At 30.9% G+C, this 18,083-nt stretch overlaps 1 protein-coding gene across 1 annotated transcript in view; it reads left to right on the plus strand.

Annotated features, from left to right (window-relative positions):
* LOC133184556 (very low-density lipoprotein receptor-like) overlaps nucleotides 1-17,339 on the plus strand; it is a 31,084-nt gene extending 13,745 nt beyond the window's left edge. Inside the window, exons 2-8 of the mRNA XM_061319644.1 lie at nucleotides 3,201-3,329; nucleotides 14,987-15,106; nucleotides 15,250-15,480; nucleotides 15,572-15,817; nucleotides 16,598-16,711; nucleotides 16,813-16,950; nucleotides 17,299-17,339. Coding sequence (XP_061175628.1) covers nucleotides 3,201-3,329; nucleotides 14,987-15,106; nucleotides 15,250-15,480; nucleotides 15,572-15,817; nucleotides 16,598-16,711; nucleotides 16,813-16,950; nucleotides 17,299-17,339 — 1,019 coding nt within the window. The remainder of the gene's footprint in view (nucleotides 1-3,200; nucleotides 3,330-14,986; nucleotides 15,107-15,249; nucleotides 15,481-15,571; nucleotides 15,818-16,597; nucleotides 16,712-16,812; nucleotides 16,951-17,298) is intronic.
* The last annotated feature ends 744 nt before the right edge of the window (nucleotides 17,340-18,083 follow it).

Genomic DNA, 18,083 nt, shown 5'->3' on the forward strand with positions numbered 1-18,083 from the left:
CTACGTACCAGGAATACGCATGTTGTGCATCTTTGCATCTGCAATTCTCTTTCAACTTCGAGAATTTCCCACTGGCGCGCTTAGGCATTTTCAGGAAGCTTTAGGAAAAGCTTTTAGTTTTTGGAATAATGCTGAAATACTCATGAGAAACAAAAACAAACTCTTGTAAACCCAAATTATAGCTTAAGCTTTCGATATATATATATATAGAGAGAGAGGGGGGGGGGGGTGTTAAATGTGCAATTTTATCGGCGGACGTCAGTCCGAAAACGGGATGAAAATCACTGAACCGTAAAATTACCGACTACGCAGAGTTGAAGATGTCCTTACTATATACCCTTGTATCTGGTTTTCTATAAAACTAGGATCTTGCGTTTGTTTTGCGTGTCAGTATATATAGACTTAAGCATCAAGGTAGGCAAAATCGTAGTAAAAGTGACCAATGTAAAATGAGCTGTTCTAGAGATGCCACTGCGGACATCTGAGGTTGCAAATGATGATTCCTGAATGAAAACTCTCTGTAAATTAGAAAAACATATGGTGAATTCTTGCGTTGATTTATGCTGTTCGTTGTCAGTACAAAAAAAAATTCTTTTTCCGGTGTGAAACAGCAAAAGAGATATAATTCATAAATATAACGTACATATATACGTGTGAGTACGACAGTATGAGGGGTCTATTATCTGATGATTATACATTGTACATTTATTCAGGGGTGAATTAAAAAAATGACCACCAAACTGAAATTTTTTGGAAAAATTCAACTACTTCTAACATATTTTTCACTTATATCATCATATTGCACATGCATTCTAGTTTAAAATCCTGAAGTGGACATAGAATAGACAATTGGATTAAAAAGTTTCAGAATTTTTATTAGTAAAATTTCTTTTGAAAAAAGAAAATATCATTACACCTTAAAAGACTTTCTAAAATACATAATCACAAGAAATTAGAGTTTTTCATGCTTCAAAATGGTAAAAGGGGTATAAATGATTAAATCTAGACCTTGATTGAGTATCTTCTCTTGTATGTGTGACAAAAAATTGGCTTTTTGATTGTTATTTTACATTATTTTTTCAAGTCCGGTTTGAAAAGTTTTAATATGAAAAAAATATGAAGCAATAAAATTCCCCAAATTTCACTTTTTTGTCCGTTCAAGCTAATTCTTTAAATCTAAGCCAAAAAAGAATTTTTATATACGAGTTCTCTTACAAAAAATACTAGATTTTGAAGTGACCCTATGTTAAATTATTGTGTTGCACTCCTGACATCTGATATGTATTTTATTTAACATTGTTTTAAAAATTGTAACACACAATAACCTATTCTTACTTTGTAAATTAATTTGTCGTTTTGATATTTTTCATCGTTTTCATACTGACAATTTTCATATATTGAAGACCTTGAGACATGATTATTTGCAAAGTGTAATATATATAAATTGTATATAAAACTATATGTGAAATGATGAAAAATAATCCCTGAATTGACTAGAAAATTTCTGTAGTTTGTTGGTAGACATAGTGTTTTGAACATCAAATACATGTAGTATCAAACATTTTTTTAACTCATTTTTTAGTAAAGATAGTTGAAAAGCATTGGTAATTATAAAGCAGTTTTGTTGTACTCCTGACTGCAGTAAAATTTAAAATTTAAACCAAAGAAAACAAAAATTCATAAAGTGTTGGCAACATCAAGTGGTAATGAAACTGTGCAATGTTTATAGTCCAATACTTCATAATTAAAACAGATGAAAGTATTTAAAATTCACATTTTATCTGGAATTATTCCCTATTTATGCCCCCCAAAAAAACTAGTTTAAATGTATATTTAGAAGATAAAATATATTTTATAGCATATTTTCCTTTAGAGGACAAACACGGTAACCCACCAGAAAAATTCTACTCATCATTTTTTCTTTATTTTTATTTTTATTGGATGATTTATAATTCTAACATATTTGTTGCACTCCTGACCAAAAGCATTGGGACCTTTAAAGTAGAAATGTGAAGTGAAAATTACATAAGAACTTGTTTTGTTGTTTCAGTGAAGTTGAGGAGGAATTACAGTGTACTTGAATTTTATGACAATTTTTTAGTGTTTTTTTTTTTAACATTCATTAAAAAAATCACAAAAAAGATAAAAACACATCTGAATTGATAAAATTGAAAAGGAAGGATTTTGATAATAAAACTGTCAATAATTTAGTATTAAATTATACAAAAAGATCATTATTAATTAATGAATACGTCTAAACATGAATAGAAGTGTTTTCATCACACAACTTGAATCTTTAAAAAAAATGTGTTGCACTCCTGACCATAGAAATATATGTAGATCTGAAGCACAGATAGATCCTGTAAATGATAAATCTATTTGGTAAAAATGTTCTTTGTGTCTTTCTTTTCCCAAAAAAAAAAATTCAGAAAATCATATAATGATAATAGTTTTTTCATGCTTGAGAGCAAAACATCAAATGTTGCACTCCTGACATTATTGGGTATGCACATATACTTGACTCTAATTAATGCTGCTTGTGATTTATATAACATTTTTAAGTTTTGAAATGTATATCAGTTATTGATTTACACTTCAAAAGTTTCTTTTTTTTTGTCTTAATTTTCTTTCAGAATTTTACAATTGATGTTTTTTTCGCAACACTACATTTTTTCTGTTGCACTCCTGACCTGGTATAACATTTTTTTAAACACCAGCCATGACCACAACTTGATTAAACAAAAGTTACTACAGCGCACATTTAAAACTCAATACTTTGAATGTTATCAGGAAAACTTTTATTTTCAACAGAAAGCATTATTATTTATTTCACAGATCTCCAAAAAATATTGAAATTTCAAAATGTCACAAAAAGGTGTTGCACTCTTGACAATTTTAGCATCATTTTTGGGCATAACTTTTTTGTTAATTGAGATATCAACGATATATTTGGCAGGCATTTAGACACTATCAAAGACATATGCTGAGACATAGAAATCTATTTCATTGCCTGATTTTTATTGTGGGTTGATAAATATGCGTTTGGTCATTTTTTTTTAATTCACCCTCAGGGTATTTATATTCCCCTTCTTTCTGCACGACTCACACTTCGGGTTGCTTTAATTGAAATGGATATTACGTGTACAAATAGCGTAAACAAAGTTTTGTCTGAGTTTTAGAGGATATTTTATCTTTCACAGCCGACACTGAACCACTTTGTGAAGATCACCATTTCAAATGTCTGAGACGATGTATCCCGGAAAGCTGGAAATGTGATGGTGACTATGATTGTATCAATGAAGATGACAAATCAGACGAAGAAAATTGTCGTGAGTATACTGGTTATGGAAGATTATTAATCTGTAAACTCCCTTGCTCATCCATTCATCGGATGATGACGGCAAAGTGAATTTTTTTGAAAAAAAAAATCAACTTACCATAACATATTATCAATTCATACTGTTTATACATTCTACTTAAAGTATCAGTATTTTTATAAACAGAACTTCATTTGAAAAAAGAAAATATTACTACATCCTAAGAGACTTTTTAAAATATATAATTAAAGGAAATTATATATTTTTTTATCCTTCAGACTTGTGTCAGGGATATAAATGATTAGATATAAACCTTGATTGAGTTTCTTCTCTTGTATATGTGAAAAAAGGACTTTTATGCCCCCGTATCGAAGATTCGGGGGTATATAGTTTTTGCCCTGTCTGTCTGCAAAACATTGCTCATAACTTTTGATTGGTTGGAACTATGGCTTTAATATTTCACATGTGTATTCCTTGTGACATGACCTTTCTTTGGGTACCACCACTTTTGACCTTGACCTTGGAGTTTGACCCAGTTTTACAAAATTTTCCAAACTTTAACATTGGTCATAAATTTTGAACGGTTGGTGCTAGGGCTTTCATACATCACATGTGTAATTCTTGTGACAAGACCTTCCTTTGGATACCAACAAATTTGACCCTTTGACCTTGATTTAGGAGATTGACCTACTTTTGAAAAACTTTAACCTTGGCCTTAATTTTTGAATGGTTGGTGCTAGGGCTTTCTTACTTCACTTAGTAATCCTTGTGACAAGACCTTACTTTGGATACCAACAAATATGACCCTTTGACCTTGGAGTTTGACCTACTTTTGAAAAACTTTAATCTTGGCCATGTCTTTTAAATGGTTGGTGCTAGGGCTTTCATATTTCACATATGTATTTCTTGTGAGAAGACCTCTCCTTGGGCACCATTAATATTTTACTATTTGACCTTGATGTTTGACTAACTTTTGAAAAACTTTAACCTTTTCCATATCTTTTCAATGGTTGCTGCTAGGGCTTTCAAATTTCACTGGAATATTCCTAGGGACAAGACCTTACTTTGGATACCAACATACTTAATTTGCATTTGAGAAAGTCTAATCTTCCTCTACATAAGTTGTCATACGGGGGTATCAGTGTTTCACAAACACATCTTGTTGATTGTTATTTTACATTAATTGTCTCAATTCTGGTTTGAACAATTTTAATATGAAAGGCACATGACACTATAAATTCCCCCAAAATTACCTTTTTTGTCCATGTAGTCAATTTTTCAAATCTAAGCCAAAAATAGAATTTTGATATATAAGTTGTCTTACAAAAATACTAGATACTGAAGTGATCCTATTTTACCTTGTCTCGTTGCACTCCTGACATCTCATATGTTTCTCATTAATCATTGTTTTAAAAATTATATACGCAATTACTTATTCAAAGTTTGTAGAGCAGTTGTCGTTTTGATTTTTTTTTAAATCATCTACATCTTCAATATATGAGTATTTGCTTATATAATATATATTTGAAAATAGATGTATATGTTTAGTGATAAAAGCTATTATGTGAATTAACTGTTAAATGTCCAAAAATGACTGTAATTTGTTATAGACATAATGATTTCAATAACAAATAGTAACAAACATTTTTTGCAATTTATTTTTAAGCTAAGAGAGATTAAGTTCATTGATAATTATAAAACAGTATTGTATCGCACGCACTCCTGACTGTAGTAATATTTAAAATTAAAACCATAGAACAAAAAATCAAAAAGTTTTGTCATCAAATTGCAACGAAATTGTACAATATATGTAGTCCCAATACTTCAGAGTTAAAATGCATAAAATTGTTTAAATTTGACTTTATATCTTAAATTATTCCCTATTAATGTCACAAAACTAGCTAAAAATATATTTATTTATAAGACAAAAGTATATTTCATAGGAAATTTCACTTCATTTGATAAACACTGTAAGCAATTGATGTCAACCAAAAATATTGTACTCATCATTTTTTTCCCCATATATTTATTCGTATTTTATCATCCATAATTCTAACATTTTTGTTGCACTCCTGACCAAGAGCACGCGGGCCTTCAAAGTAGAATTGTGAAGCATAAAATACTGTTTTTTCCAGTGAAGTTGTGGTGGAATTGTTTGATTTTTTTCTAACAATTTTTCATTGTTTTTCTTTTTTAATTTCATAAAAAAATTAAAAGAAAAAAAATAAAAAAACACATCTGGATTGATAAAATTGAAAAAGAGGCAAATTTCAATAATAAAACGGTCAATAATTTAAAGCTATTCTTCAAATAGGTCGTTATTGATCAAAGAATACTTATTAGTATAAATAGAAGTTATTTCATCGTTGAACTTGGATCTTTATTTAAAAAAAAGTGCTGCACTTCTGGCCGTAAAAATATGGATCTGAATCACAGACAGATCCTGTAATCAATAGATTTAGTAAAATGCTATTTGTGTCTCTATTTTCCAAAAAAGAAAGCAAAGAATCATACACTGATTAAAGATTTTCCATGCTGAGGAGCAAAACATCAAATATTGCATTCCTGATGTAAATGGTATATGCACAGATACTTGACTCTCATTTATGCTGTTTGTGATTCAAACAACATTTTTATTTTTTAAATGGTATTTCAGTTACTGTTTTACACTTTGAAAATTCTTTTTTGGTTTGATTATGATACAGATTTTTAAAATCAATGTTTTTGACAACATTAGTTTTTTTCTTTTGCACTCCTGACATGATCTAACATTTTTTTCAACAGCAGCCATGACCATAACTTGATCACACAGTTACTACATTCTAAATCTAAATTTATTCACATAGCCTGCATTTTTAGTAGAGGTTGATTAATATGTGTCCTATCATTTAAAAAAAAAAATCTTTTAGTCATTCAGACCAGTATGATTCGTTCTGTATTATACTGTTAGTAAGAGTCACTTTTTGGTACCTCGAAAATCCTCGTAGACAAAGTTTTTAGTTTAAGAAGGTCATCGGAGCACTTTTTTGGTTCGTTTATGTTTCCCATTTGCTGCAATTTCAAAATGCTGTAAAATTGTTAATTATCTTAAGCCAAAGGATTTCCAGTTAAACAAGCAACATAATAATCTGTTATTTAACTTTTTAGATTAAAATTGAAATTTTAAGTGTTGGATCAGAAATTACTTTGAATTATATGAAAGTATTCAAAATCTATTTTTAGACTATTGATAAAATTATAGAGTTGTCTTTCTTTACTATTTGGTATTTCTTTAAAAAATACATGTATTGAAATGGTGAGAATTCATCATAAGCTGTCATGTAATGTACAAAACAAACTTTGCTTTGCTAGGAAATATATAACCATTGAAATCGCATATGATTTATTTTTTGACAAGCATGATTGTTAGTGCGTTCGAACATAGGGGGCGCTGCAACCAATGCATGATCACAATGCCCAAAGTTATTTCCCTTTGCGTGGTCAATCTGGGGTAAATCGGCGTACCTACTGTTTTCCCTCTATAACATCACGAACTTGGCATACAAATTAAATATGTATATATACTAGTATGTTGATTATGTTTTTCTGTGTTGCACCAACTATGGCAATACAGGAACTGTTCAAAGTTGTCTGGAAGCGTTTGAAGGTGAAAAATATTTACAGGTAAGTTACAACGGATATAGAGAGAAAAATAACCGTTACGCCGACAAAGAGTGATACCTCTTATGAATGTGAAAGTCGTCTATATGATTTCTGGTTGGCACAAAGACAACAGTGCATAGTAACAAATATATATATTCTAGGTAAAAAGACGAACTTGATTACCTTAATTGCTGTCAGAGGTTTCTGCATGGTATTATCCTAGACTTCCACTTAAGTTCTTCAACTTTCTTCGTTAACATCCAAAACTTCTAATCGAAGAGTCGTAGAAACATGAAAGCATGGATGTGAAGGAACTTTGATCATGGAAGTAAATCAGAGATCTTGCAGAAACTTTCTGCAACATTTGATTGTCATTGTTCCGGGTACATCTAGAAATTATGACCTTTAACGTCAAGAACAACAACTTCGGTAACCGTTAAATTTCTGAACATGATTTTTTTTTTTGATAAACAGATTAAGGAAAATAAACCTTTTTCAGGGAATTTCTTCAGATGTTATTTGTGACATTTATTTCCTTTAATTTTGCTGTCATGCATTCTTCTTTTTTGCATGTGAAATTTATTTGAATTTTATTTAGAACTAAATAATCTTGAAAAATAAATTTCGATTCAAGTCCAAAAAATATTTCTGAATCTAAAGAATCCATAGTTTGCAAGTCCTTTTAAGACATCGAAAATACCGTCTACCCTACATATTACACTTTACCCTGAGTAGAGGGTAAATATGGCCTCTATACACCCTTCCTATATGCATTTAAAGGCAAATAAATATCTTTCCAGACCCTCTCCATTCCATCTGTGCCCTAAAATCAACCTTTTCACCCCGTATACATCCCCAAAATCTTTTAAGAAAAATCCTCTATTTTTAAAAATGGCACTAAGGGGTAAAATTAGTAACTGATATATGGGTAAAATTAATATATTTTGAAACACTTTTGCTTTCTGACATCGAATCAGGGGTCTAAAAGTAAATTAGAAATCGTAGTTTCAAACATTTAAATTCTTTTTTTTTTTTTTTTACTTTATTCGTTTATTTCCTATTAAATATTTTATTTTAAATGCATTATTATTATTGATTACATAGGATATTCAAATACACCCCCCCTCCCACCAATATCCCCGGAAAAAAATTGAAAGGCCTCTAATTGTTCCCTGAAGAATGAAGTTCATAGTTTAATTTTTAATCTTAAAAACTTTAGGATCCTTTCCTCAAAGTTTCTGACATTGATTGCCTTGCATTACTCTTCTTTGATTGACTTCAATCCATATCTACCCTGGAGAAAATCCACGGAATTTCTTACCATGATATGGAGTCAAAATTATGAATTTTTCAGCGTTAGTTCCACTAGATCTCAGTATAAAATGTTTCAAGCCGCAGATAATAACTGGCTGTTTAAGTATGTTTAATATAATTTCATCCTCGAAACCTTATATAAGCGCTTGATTATTTTATGATTTGGGGGGGGGGGGTTAGGAAAAAAAAGGAAAGAATTGTTTTGGTTGCAAATAAGATCATATCTGAGCTTCAAATTTGCTGTTAGTGAATGAATAACATAGAAATCTAATAAAAATGTCAAGACGTCATTTTAGTTTTTTAATAAACAAATATTTATGGATATGAAACACATAATTTGTTGATAGTTTATGAATATTCAAGAAACTTTTACATATAGGAAAAGGAAAATCAGGCAATCATATTTTATAGAGAAATTTAAATGAAATTTGGTAATTTAAGAAAAAATGCTAATTTTCAAATTTGTACGAAATCTTCCTTAATAAGTTCAATTAATTTGTAAACATATTATGGGCAAGCAATCTAGTATTTTTGTGAAATTGTTAAATATTTCCATTTAATATAATTCCAGTCGGAATCAGTTTAATTTAGATCGGGACAGGCAAAATTTTTAAATGATAATTTTTTTTCTTCAATTCACAATTTTGTTTCTATTTCTTTTTTTGAAATCTACTAAATCTCTATTTCATGCACAAGTATCAGATGCATCTTGTGTAAAAAAAAAAAAAATCTCAGATTGGCAAGCATGTGCTCTATTTTACCTGAAGTGAAAGGTATCTCAAATTTTATAAAATCCCATCAGAATGGAGGGATTTTATCACCCTTTTGTGTACGATTCGAAGCAAAATTAATACTGGTTTTAAAACAAGCATCGTGTAAAGTTCCTAATTGCAAATAATCACAATTTCAACTGTGTATTGATTTTTAGATCAAAAAAGGGGCCATATTTGGCATTTACAATACCTTGTCTTTTTCCATTTTCTATGAAAAAATGAATAAATAGAATTAAGAGCTTATAATAATTGGTCTTTCAATGATGAAATCATATTTCAGAGACACTTTAAACTTCCAGTAAATAAAAGTTTGATGTGGCATACATGAACATCCTTTATCCCATACATGAATTACATGTAGTTATTAAATAAATAATTACAATGTACAGCATTCCTACATAACCAATACATACCTAATTTTCCTTTTAATGGCGAACTCTTTAAATACAAATTAGGTAGGAAGTGACCAATGTAAAATGAGCTGTTCGAGAGATTCCACTGCGGACATCTGAGGTTGCAAATGATTATTCCTGAATGAAAACTCTGTAAATTACAAAAACATATGGTGAATTCTTGCGTTGATTTATGCTGTTCGTTGTCGGTACAAAAATTTCTTTTTTCCGGTGTGAAACAGCAAAAGCGATATAATTTATAAATATAACGTACATATATACTGCGAGTAAAAACAGTATTAGGAGTCTATCACAGGACGAAAGACCATCTTTAAGCAATCGCTTAATGGTGGCTTAATGGTAGCTTAATGGTGGCTTATAGCAGTTAATTCCTTTAAGCCACCATTAAGCTGCAGCTTCTAGGTGCTTAATGTCCAAACTTCATTAAGCTACCATTAAGCCACCTTTAAGCTGCAGCTTAATGGTGGCTTAATGTCCAAACTTAATTAAACCACCTTAACGCATCCAGTATCAAGTCTTTAAACTAACTTGTTAAGTTTGAAGTTGTTTCAATATCATTTACGCAAATACTTATTCAATTCGCATTTTTTCTCGCTATTTCTAACATTTTTGCCAATGCGTATAAACTCGGGAACTGAGAACAGCTTAACCAAATGCCTTAAAATTTTCGCTACCTAAAATCAGTTTGTTTGAATAATTGTTTTAAAATTATTTTTATCCATAAAAATATAATATAATATAATATAATATAATATAATATAATATAATATAATATAATATAATATAATATAATATAATATATATATATATATATATATATATATATATATATATATATATATATATATATATATATATATATATATATATATTAAAAATCACATACATGTATTTTTCATTCATGTTTGGAGAGCCACATTCCGCTGCCGAATTCATAGGAAATGTTGTAATTAGAGTCATTTTGAATTTCTTCTGGAATATCTCTAAGTCTCTTACATGAAGAGTTATCTTTGTCCGCCATATTAGATTTCTCAAGACCGTCGATATCAAGCTGCTATATAAGCCTCGGCTTGGTACAGAGTTCAATGTATTTTGCCTCACGGACTTCACATGAAAGGATTTCTCCTTCATTGTCATTGTGTTTTACATGGTTGCAACAAACATGACTTCTGTTTGCTTCTGCCAAAAAAGTGACCAAATATTTTCAATATCAATAGCACAGGTCAATGTGAAAATGTGAAATAAACAAAAATGCACGTTCATTGAAATAAAACGTAATAAAAAGGACAATGTAAGACACACATGTACTACTCGCAACAGTGACAAGGTAAAAGCAATCAGGTGTAACGAATGCGAATGGTTAGTATACCCCAGTGCAGATATAAGATATGGGAAATTTTATATGGCGTATGCCTATTTACGAGTTGTCTTCAGCTTTAAGGAGATAAGTTGAATTTACTTTTCTTTTCTGGCAAACGTCGAAAAATTCTTTGTCAGGCGTCTTCATACTTAATCCCTGACTCACCCTTGCATACGATTTGTTCAACAAATTGAGTTCATATTATCTTTTACTTAGAGTCAGACTATACGTTCCTTAAAAATATGTAATTTTCCCCCAAGATTTTGTCATTGAAGTTTTGTTACTTTTAAATTTACTTACCTTGGTCATTTGCAAAATTATTTTGTTAAAAAACATTCTGATTGTACACACAAGTACTCTGAAGTTGATATTAAAAAGATACTTGAGTTTCTGATTGACAATATCTATGAAAAAATGAATAAATAAATATCTATGAAAAAAAATATAAATAGAAATATCTATGAAAAAAATAATAAAATCTCAGATTGGCAAGCTTGTGCTTTATTTTACCAGAAGTGAAAGGTATCTCAAATTTTATAAAATCCCATCAGAATGGAGGAATTTTGTCACCCTATTGTGTACGATTCGAAGCAAAATTAATACTGGTTTTAAAACAAGCATCGTGTAAAGTTCCTAATTGCAAATAATCACAATTTCAACTGTGTATTGATTTTTAGATCAAAAATGGAGCCATATTTGGCATTTACCATACCTTGTCTTTTTCCATTTTCTATGAAAAAATGAATAAATAGAATTAAGAGCTTATAATAATTGGTCTTTCAATGATGAAATCATATTTCAGAGACACTTTAAACATCCAGTAAATAAAAGTTTGATGTGGTATACATGAACATCCTTCATCCAATACATGTAGTTATTAAATAAATTCCATTTATATATGCAGGTTTGTGTACATTGATAACCTGTCCCACTTTCATGCTGGTATGGATACTTTTTGCGCCTCTATCGTATAAACGTCGAAAAATTCTTTGTCAGGCGTCTTCATACTTAATCCCTGACTCACCCTTGCATACGATTTGTTCAACAAATTGAGTTCATATTATCTTTTACTTAGAGTCAGACTATAAGTTCCTTAAAAATATATAATTTTCCCCCAAGATTTTGTCATTGAAGTTTTGCTACTTTTAAATTTACTTACCTTGGTCATTTGCAAAATTATTTTGTTAAAAAACATTCTGATTGCACACACAAGTACTATGAAGTTGATATTAAAAAGATGCTTGAGTTTCTGATTGACAATATCTATGTGGTTTTTGGAGACCAGGTCTTCCAAAAAATCTATTGGAATTTCCATGGGTACCAATTGCCCCCCGTTAATAGCAGACCTATTTTTGTATTCATATGAAGCAGAATTTGTTCAAAATCTTATACGTGAAAAGAATAAAACACTTGCTGTGGCTTTCAACTCGAATTTAGATGTATCGACGACGTATTGTCAATTAACAATGGTTATTTCCATTCTTATGTCGATATGATATATCCCGGTGAGCTTGAAATAAAAGATACCACAGAGTCTGACACATCTGTTTCATATTTGGGTATTTTACTAGAAAAAGACATTAATGGTAATCTAACAACTAACCTTTATGATAAACGTGATGACTTTAACTTTTCAATCGTCAACTTCCCTTACTTATGCAGCAAAATACCTTCATGAGCAATCTCGTTTAAAGTCGTCATTTCATAAGTTCTATGGTCGATTCAATGACCTTGTCAGCAAATACAATTTTTCAGTAAGTCAAATGCTGACTGACGTTTTTCATACTAATTGTTAGGCCATTGTTTACACACTGAATTGTCGACGGACTTTTCCGTTATTTCCCGATCATGACAAAGAACACACGGCGAGTGTGACCGGTCGGCAGGGGATTCTCACTCCTCCATGGCACCTGATCCCACCTCTGATGTTTTGGAGGTCCGTGTTTGCTATGCTCCAAAATTTGTATCGTTTAATGGACTTTTGAGCTTGAATACTGTTCGTTATCTCCATATATTTCATGATTTTGTCATTTAAGTTTTGCTAATTTAAGATGTTTACTAGCAAATATTTTAGGTACCTTTACCAGGCATTTGTGCAAGATACCAGAGGATAGTGTTTTCTATATAATCCTACTAATTGGAAATAGCATGAATTGCCAATATCGCGCTTTTCGGTACCATTTTGATCTTTTTGAAGACAATTATAAACAGTTTAGAAATAACAAGGTATTGGTAATTTTGAATATTTTTCATATGTTATGAAGAGATACCAAACATATATTTGTGGAACGTATCGTCTGACCTTAAATTTAAGTTACTCACGGTCCTTATTGTCCAATTTTACGCACCTTTTTTTTCAAAAAGATAGATGATGAGCTAGAGACTGCAAGTTAAAAGTCTATTTTTGAATGGATGATCTAGTTTAGACTATGATAGGTTCATTAATTGTAACAATCTCTCGCTCTGGGATTCTTTTTCAGGGACTAAAGTTAGATTCATTTATTTTTTTCTGAAATTTTGGATAACAAAACCTTCTTGACGATTTATCATCTATTTGGAAATCTACTTGCTCCAAATTTTATATGAAGAAAGCAAATTAAAATCCAAGACGATAATTGATTTCTATTGTTACCACCATCTGCGATCTTTAAGGAGACACTCAATTCAAAACGTCATTATGTTTTTTGACCAGCTTTTTATGTCAACGCAGGTTCCAATTGTCCAATGACCGATGTGTTATATCTGCCTTTCAAGTTGTGTCTAGATTTCAGAGGTAGGATCAGGTGCCAAGTAGGAGTAATAATCCCCTATTGACCGGTTACACCGGAAGTGAGTCCTCTTTTCTGATCAGGTAATAATAGTATCTGCATTCAAAAGTGCTGTATAAACAGTGGCCTGACAATTGGTATGAAACAGTCAAATCAGTCAAATACGACCCAATGAAAGATTGTATTTGCAAATAAGAACATTATTTAACTCCACAGTAGAATTTGCAAAATGCTGACTATAAACGAGATTGTTAAAAGCCCCGTAGCATCAATTTTATTTCACTTGCTTGCATTGATACAATATTGATCGTACTTGGATCATTCCCTTGCGTACCGAATCAGTTGTGAGACGAACACCATATGCAGTAGTTTTTATGACATAACTGCATAAAAAGTTGGAAAGGCTGAAGTCATCATATTTGTCATAAAGTTTAGTTGCAAGGTAGCCATGATCGTCTATAGTCAGAAAACACCCGGTTAAGAAGCATTTGTTGCACTCTGTGGTGCCTTTTATTTTGAGTTTACTGTGATGTATCAAATTGACGTATGAATGAAAATAACTATTGTAAAATGATAAAACGTCATCAGCATATCTAAAAGATTTAAAGGCCAAGGCAAGAGTTTTCTTTTCATGAAGAAGTATTTGAATGAATTATTGTTTATAACAAAATAAAAAAAAACCAAGTAGGCTAGATTGGAGCCCATCGAAATTCCAACAGAGTGATAGAAGACACGATATCAAAAAGACTACACATGTTTAATACCTATTGTTAGACCATATTTTAAATACTGATTTTAACTATGGATTACTCCGTTTATCTGATCAATAGAAAGGACTCACGACCCGTGTGTCCGGTCGACAGGGGAACCTTACTCCTAGACACCTGATCCCATCTCTTGTGTTTCAAGGGGTCAGTATATTTTGCGCTGTTCAAAATTTGAATTGTTTAAGGATTTTATTAGATAGATCATTGTTTACTGTCTTCACCTATTTCATAGTCAATGAGGAACTCCATCATCTTTTTAAATCAGATTCAGAGTAGTTGTGTGTAGAATCAGAAGGATTTTTAACAAAGTAACTTTGTAAATGACCAATCCCAGGACATGACATTTTCTGAGTTCCTTATTTATCATAAAAATAGTTGTTTATGATGTTAAAAATCTGGTCTTTAATTTTTTCATGATGAATGATTTTTTAAAAGTATAGAAATTAATATTGATTTTGGGGCAATTTTCTTACGAGTTTAAATAAAATTATATGCTAGTGAGGAGGACAATAAAACAGGAATATTCAATGTGCAACAAATTCTGTAATATTATGTATTATAAGTTTGTATTTATAACCAATCTATATTTGGTTATTCTGTATATTTACTAAGTCTATAAAATTGCAATGTAGCTTCCAAGACATGTCCAGAAGGTGAATTTACATGTGGATCTGGTCAATGTGTGCCAATGAGGTGGACTTGTGACAATGAAACAGATTGTATGGATGGATCTGATGAAACTGACATTTGCAGTAAGTTAATATCTCATAATATTTTCTTTTTTTTTAAATAAATTAAGATTTTAATTATATTAATGAAGATGCTTTGAGTCCATAGTTTTGTCATTGAAAGATTAAAAGATGATTCATGTTAAAAAAATCATGTTTATTTGCAGGAAATAAAACATGTCATGAAGACAAGTTTAGGTGTGGAAATGGAGAGTGTATCCCAGCTAGATGGCGTTGTGATGGTTCTCCAGACTGTTTTAATGGTGAGGATGAGACTTGTGATTCCCCTACCTGTTTTAGCGATGAATTCAGATGTGACAACTCTAAGTGTGTAAGAAACAAATGGAAGTGTGATGGAGATGATGACTGCGGTGACAACAGCGATGAAAAACTATGTTGTATGTATTTTTGGTCAAATATTGTAAAAATTGTAGAATATGCATAAATTGATATAAGTAAATGATTTATTTTTTTCCTTTCTTGTGATAGCTGCTGTTAATTGCACTGATGACGAGTTCCAGTGTTCAGACAAGCTGTGTATTGACAAGCTGTGGCAGTGTGATGGCGAACTTGATTGTAATGACCAAAGCGATGAAACAAATTGTTCAACCAAAAATGTATCTATTTGTTCAGAGATCACAGAATGGGAGTGCAACTCTGGTAAACAGTGCATTCACAAATCGTGGAAATGTGACGGGGACGAGGACTGTTTGGATGGATCAGATGAATTGCAATGTTAGTTTGATTCTTGAGATTACTGTATTTAAAGACCACCACTTGGTGCATTCATTGCGTATTAAAAGTCACAAACGTAAAAGGTGCACCACATGCATGTCCCCTTTTTATGAAAACAGATTACATGCTATTTAGTTACTATATATATAATAATTGTTGTAGTACATTTATTTTTGTTCTGAGATAGTACTTCACAGTTGATCTGCTGTTTATAATGTACCCTAAATATTCATATATATTACTACGTATTTAATGGATTTTGTTATATTTACTTTAATAACTTGATAATTAGTGCACCTGCTGTAAGCAATAATCTTCTTTTACTTGTTCCTACCGGAAATGCCCCGTGTCTAATCTTTAATTGTTTAATATTGGAAATGACAAAAAATTGTTTTGCCAAAAATATGAATTACCATATTCAGAAAATTTATTTAACAATTTTTTAAAGAGCAATAGAGTTTGGAAGTTCATTAACAAAGAAATTTTAAAAGGTAAAAATAAAAAAGGCAACAAGAACAAAATACATACAGTCTGCACCTTTGTATAAATAGTTTGCAACCATCACCAGTTGAGTCCATTTTTTTTTATTTATGATATGTAAATATCTGCAACACTTTCAACATTTTTAATCGTCTCTATAATGCCATCGCAAACGATAAAATCCGAACTTGAATCTTTAAGTCATATGTATTTTGAAAGATGATATTTAATAACATTAACGATAAGGAAAAGATTAGACAGAAATGAAAACTTTAATAATTCATTTCTCTTTTTTTAAAGGCACAGCCACATGCAGACCAGATCAATTTAAATGCGACAATAACTGCATCTATCACAGTCTCAAGTGTGACGGCTATGTGGATTGTGTGGATGGATCTGATGAAGCTGGTTGTCGTAAGTTTCATATCTTATATTTAGTTAAAGTATCCCAAATACAGAAACAATTTTCTCTCTTCTCCTTTCATTATAAGAACAAACAGACTTTTATTTTTCAGCTCCACCAGTAAGTCACTGTCCAGCTAAGAGATTTGACTGCTACAAAAATGGGTCCTTGTGTATTGAGGCCAGCAAACTCTGTGACAACAGAGATGATTGTGAAAACTTTGCTGACGAAGACAACACACTTTGTGAAAGTGAGTTTTTATCATCTTTTACTATAATTTATCATTTAGTTCACTTCTGTCTCCAAATATCCAGGAAGCCAGTGAGGCCTACCTTCTTGTACTCTTTGAGGATACCAGCTTGTGTGCTATCCACGCTAAGAGAGTAATCATCAAACCAAAGGACACAAAGGACACATCTGTTAAAACTCCCATTTAGTGTTGGTGAAGAATTCATTATGTACATACATTATCACCTTCATAAATGTAGAACTGCAATATCTTATTCCATCATTATTTATGTACATGTATGTTTTACACTGCTTATTACATGTTTATACTGTATTTATCTAACCCCAATTTAATGTGGGTTTTTTGAAGCTAATTCAAGTACTTCAGCAAGAGAAAAGTTTGGTAGGTGAAATTTCAGAAAATCGAACTAAAACACAAAATCTCCATGGTCATCCTTTGGTGCTTTACTTCTGACTTGTTGTCTTGTAAATTTTCCTATTTGTTTCCTCTTGTGATTAATTGTGAAAGCTAGTAAAAATTAGGCTGATGTTGGTTCAATACCTGGATTCAAATAAAATGTCAGATTTATTGGTATTTTTCTTAGATTTATTTTTCAGGAAGCCAATATAGAAAAAAAAAACATAAGACTTTTAAATTTCTGCCATTTTGCTCTAGCTTTAATAATTCAATGTAAATTAAAAATACAGTCATAATATACTTTGTATAATGAAACTTTTTTCAAATTGGACGTTTCTTTCAATATCATTAACGGTTTTGAAGGAATTATGCATCGTTCTAGTACATTGACAGATTTTGACACTGGCAAGAATTATTTATATCTGTAAAGATGTATGTATAAAAATGAGTGTAAACGTATTCTTATACATACATCTTTACAGATATAAATAAGTACCAAGCTACCTTATTTGTTTTAGTATTCTCAGATTGTAAACGAACATAAAATGCATAAATAGAGGACAGGGAGGGAATTCTTACAATTTATTATTGCTTAAAGGTTTATAAGCCATGGAAAACTTTTGCTTGGTGGGCGTTTTCTTTTACAGTGGGCCGAATGATGAATGAAACATCCGTACACGTTAAGGAAAGAAATTGAAAATTAGTTGACTGTAATATTAAACCAATTCACTTATAGT

This window comes from Saccostrea echinata, unplaced genomic scaffold (assembly GCF_033153115.1).
Source record: "Saccostrea echinata isolate AGI-Se365-2 ecotype Australia unplaced genomic scaffold, CSIRO_AGI_Sech_v1 ptg000010l, whole genome shotgun sequence".
Taxonomy (NCBI): Eukaryota; Metazoa; Mollusca; class Bivalvia; order Ostreida; family Ostreidae; genus Saccostrea; species Saccostrea echinata.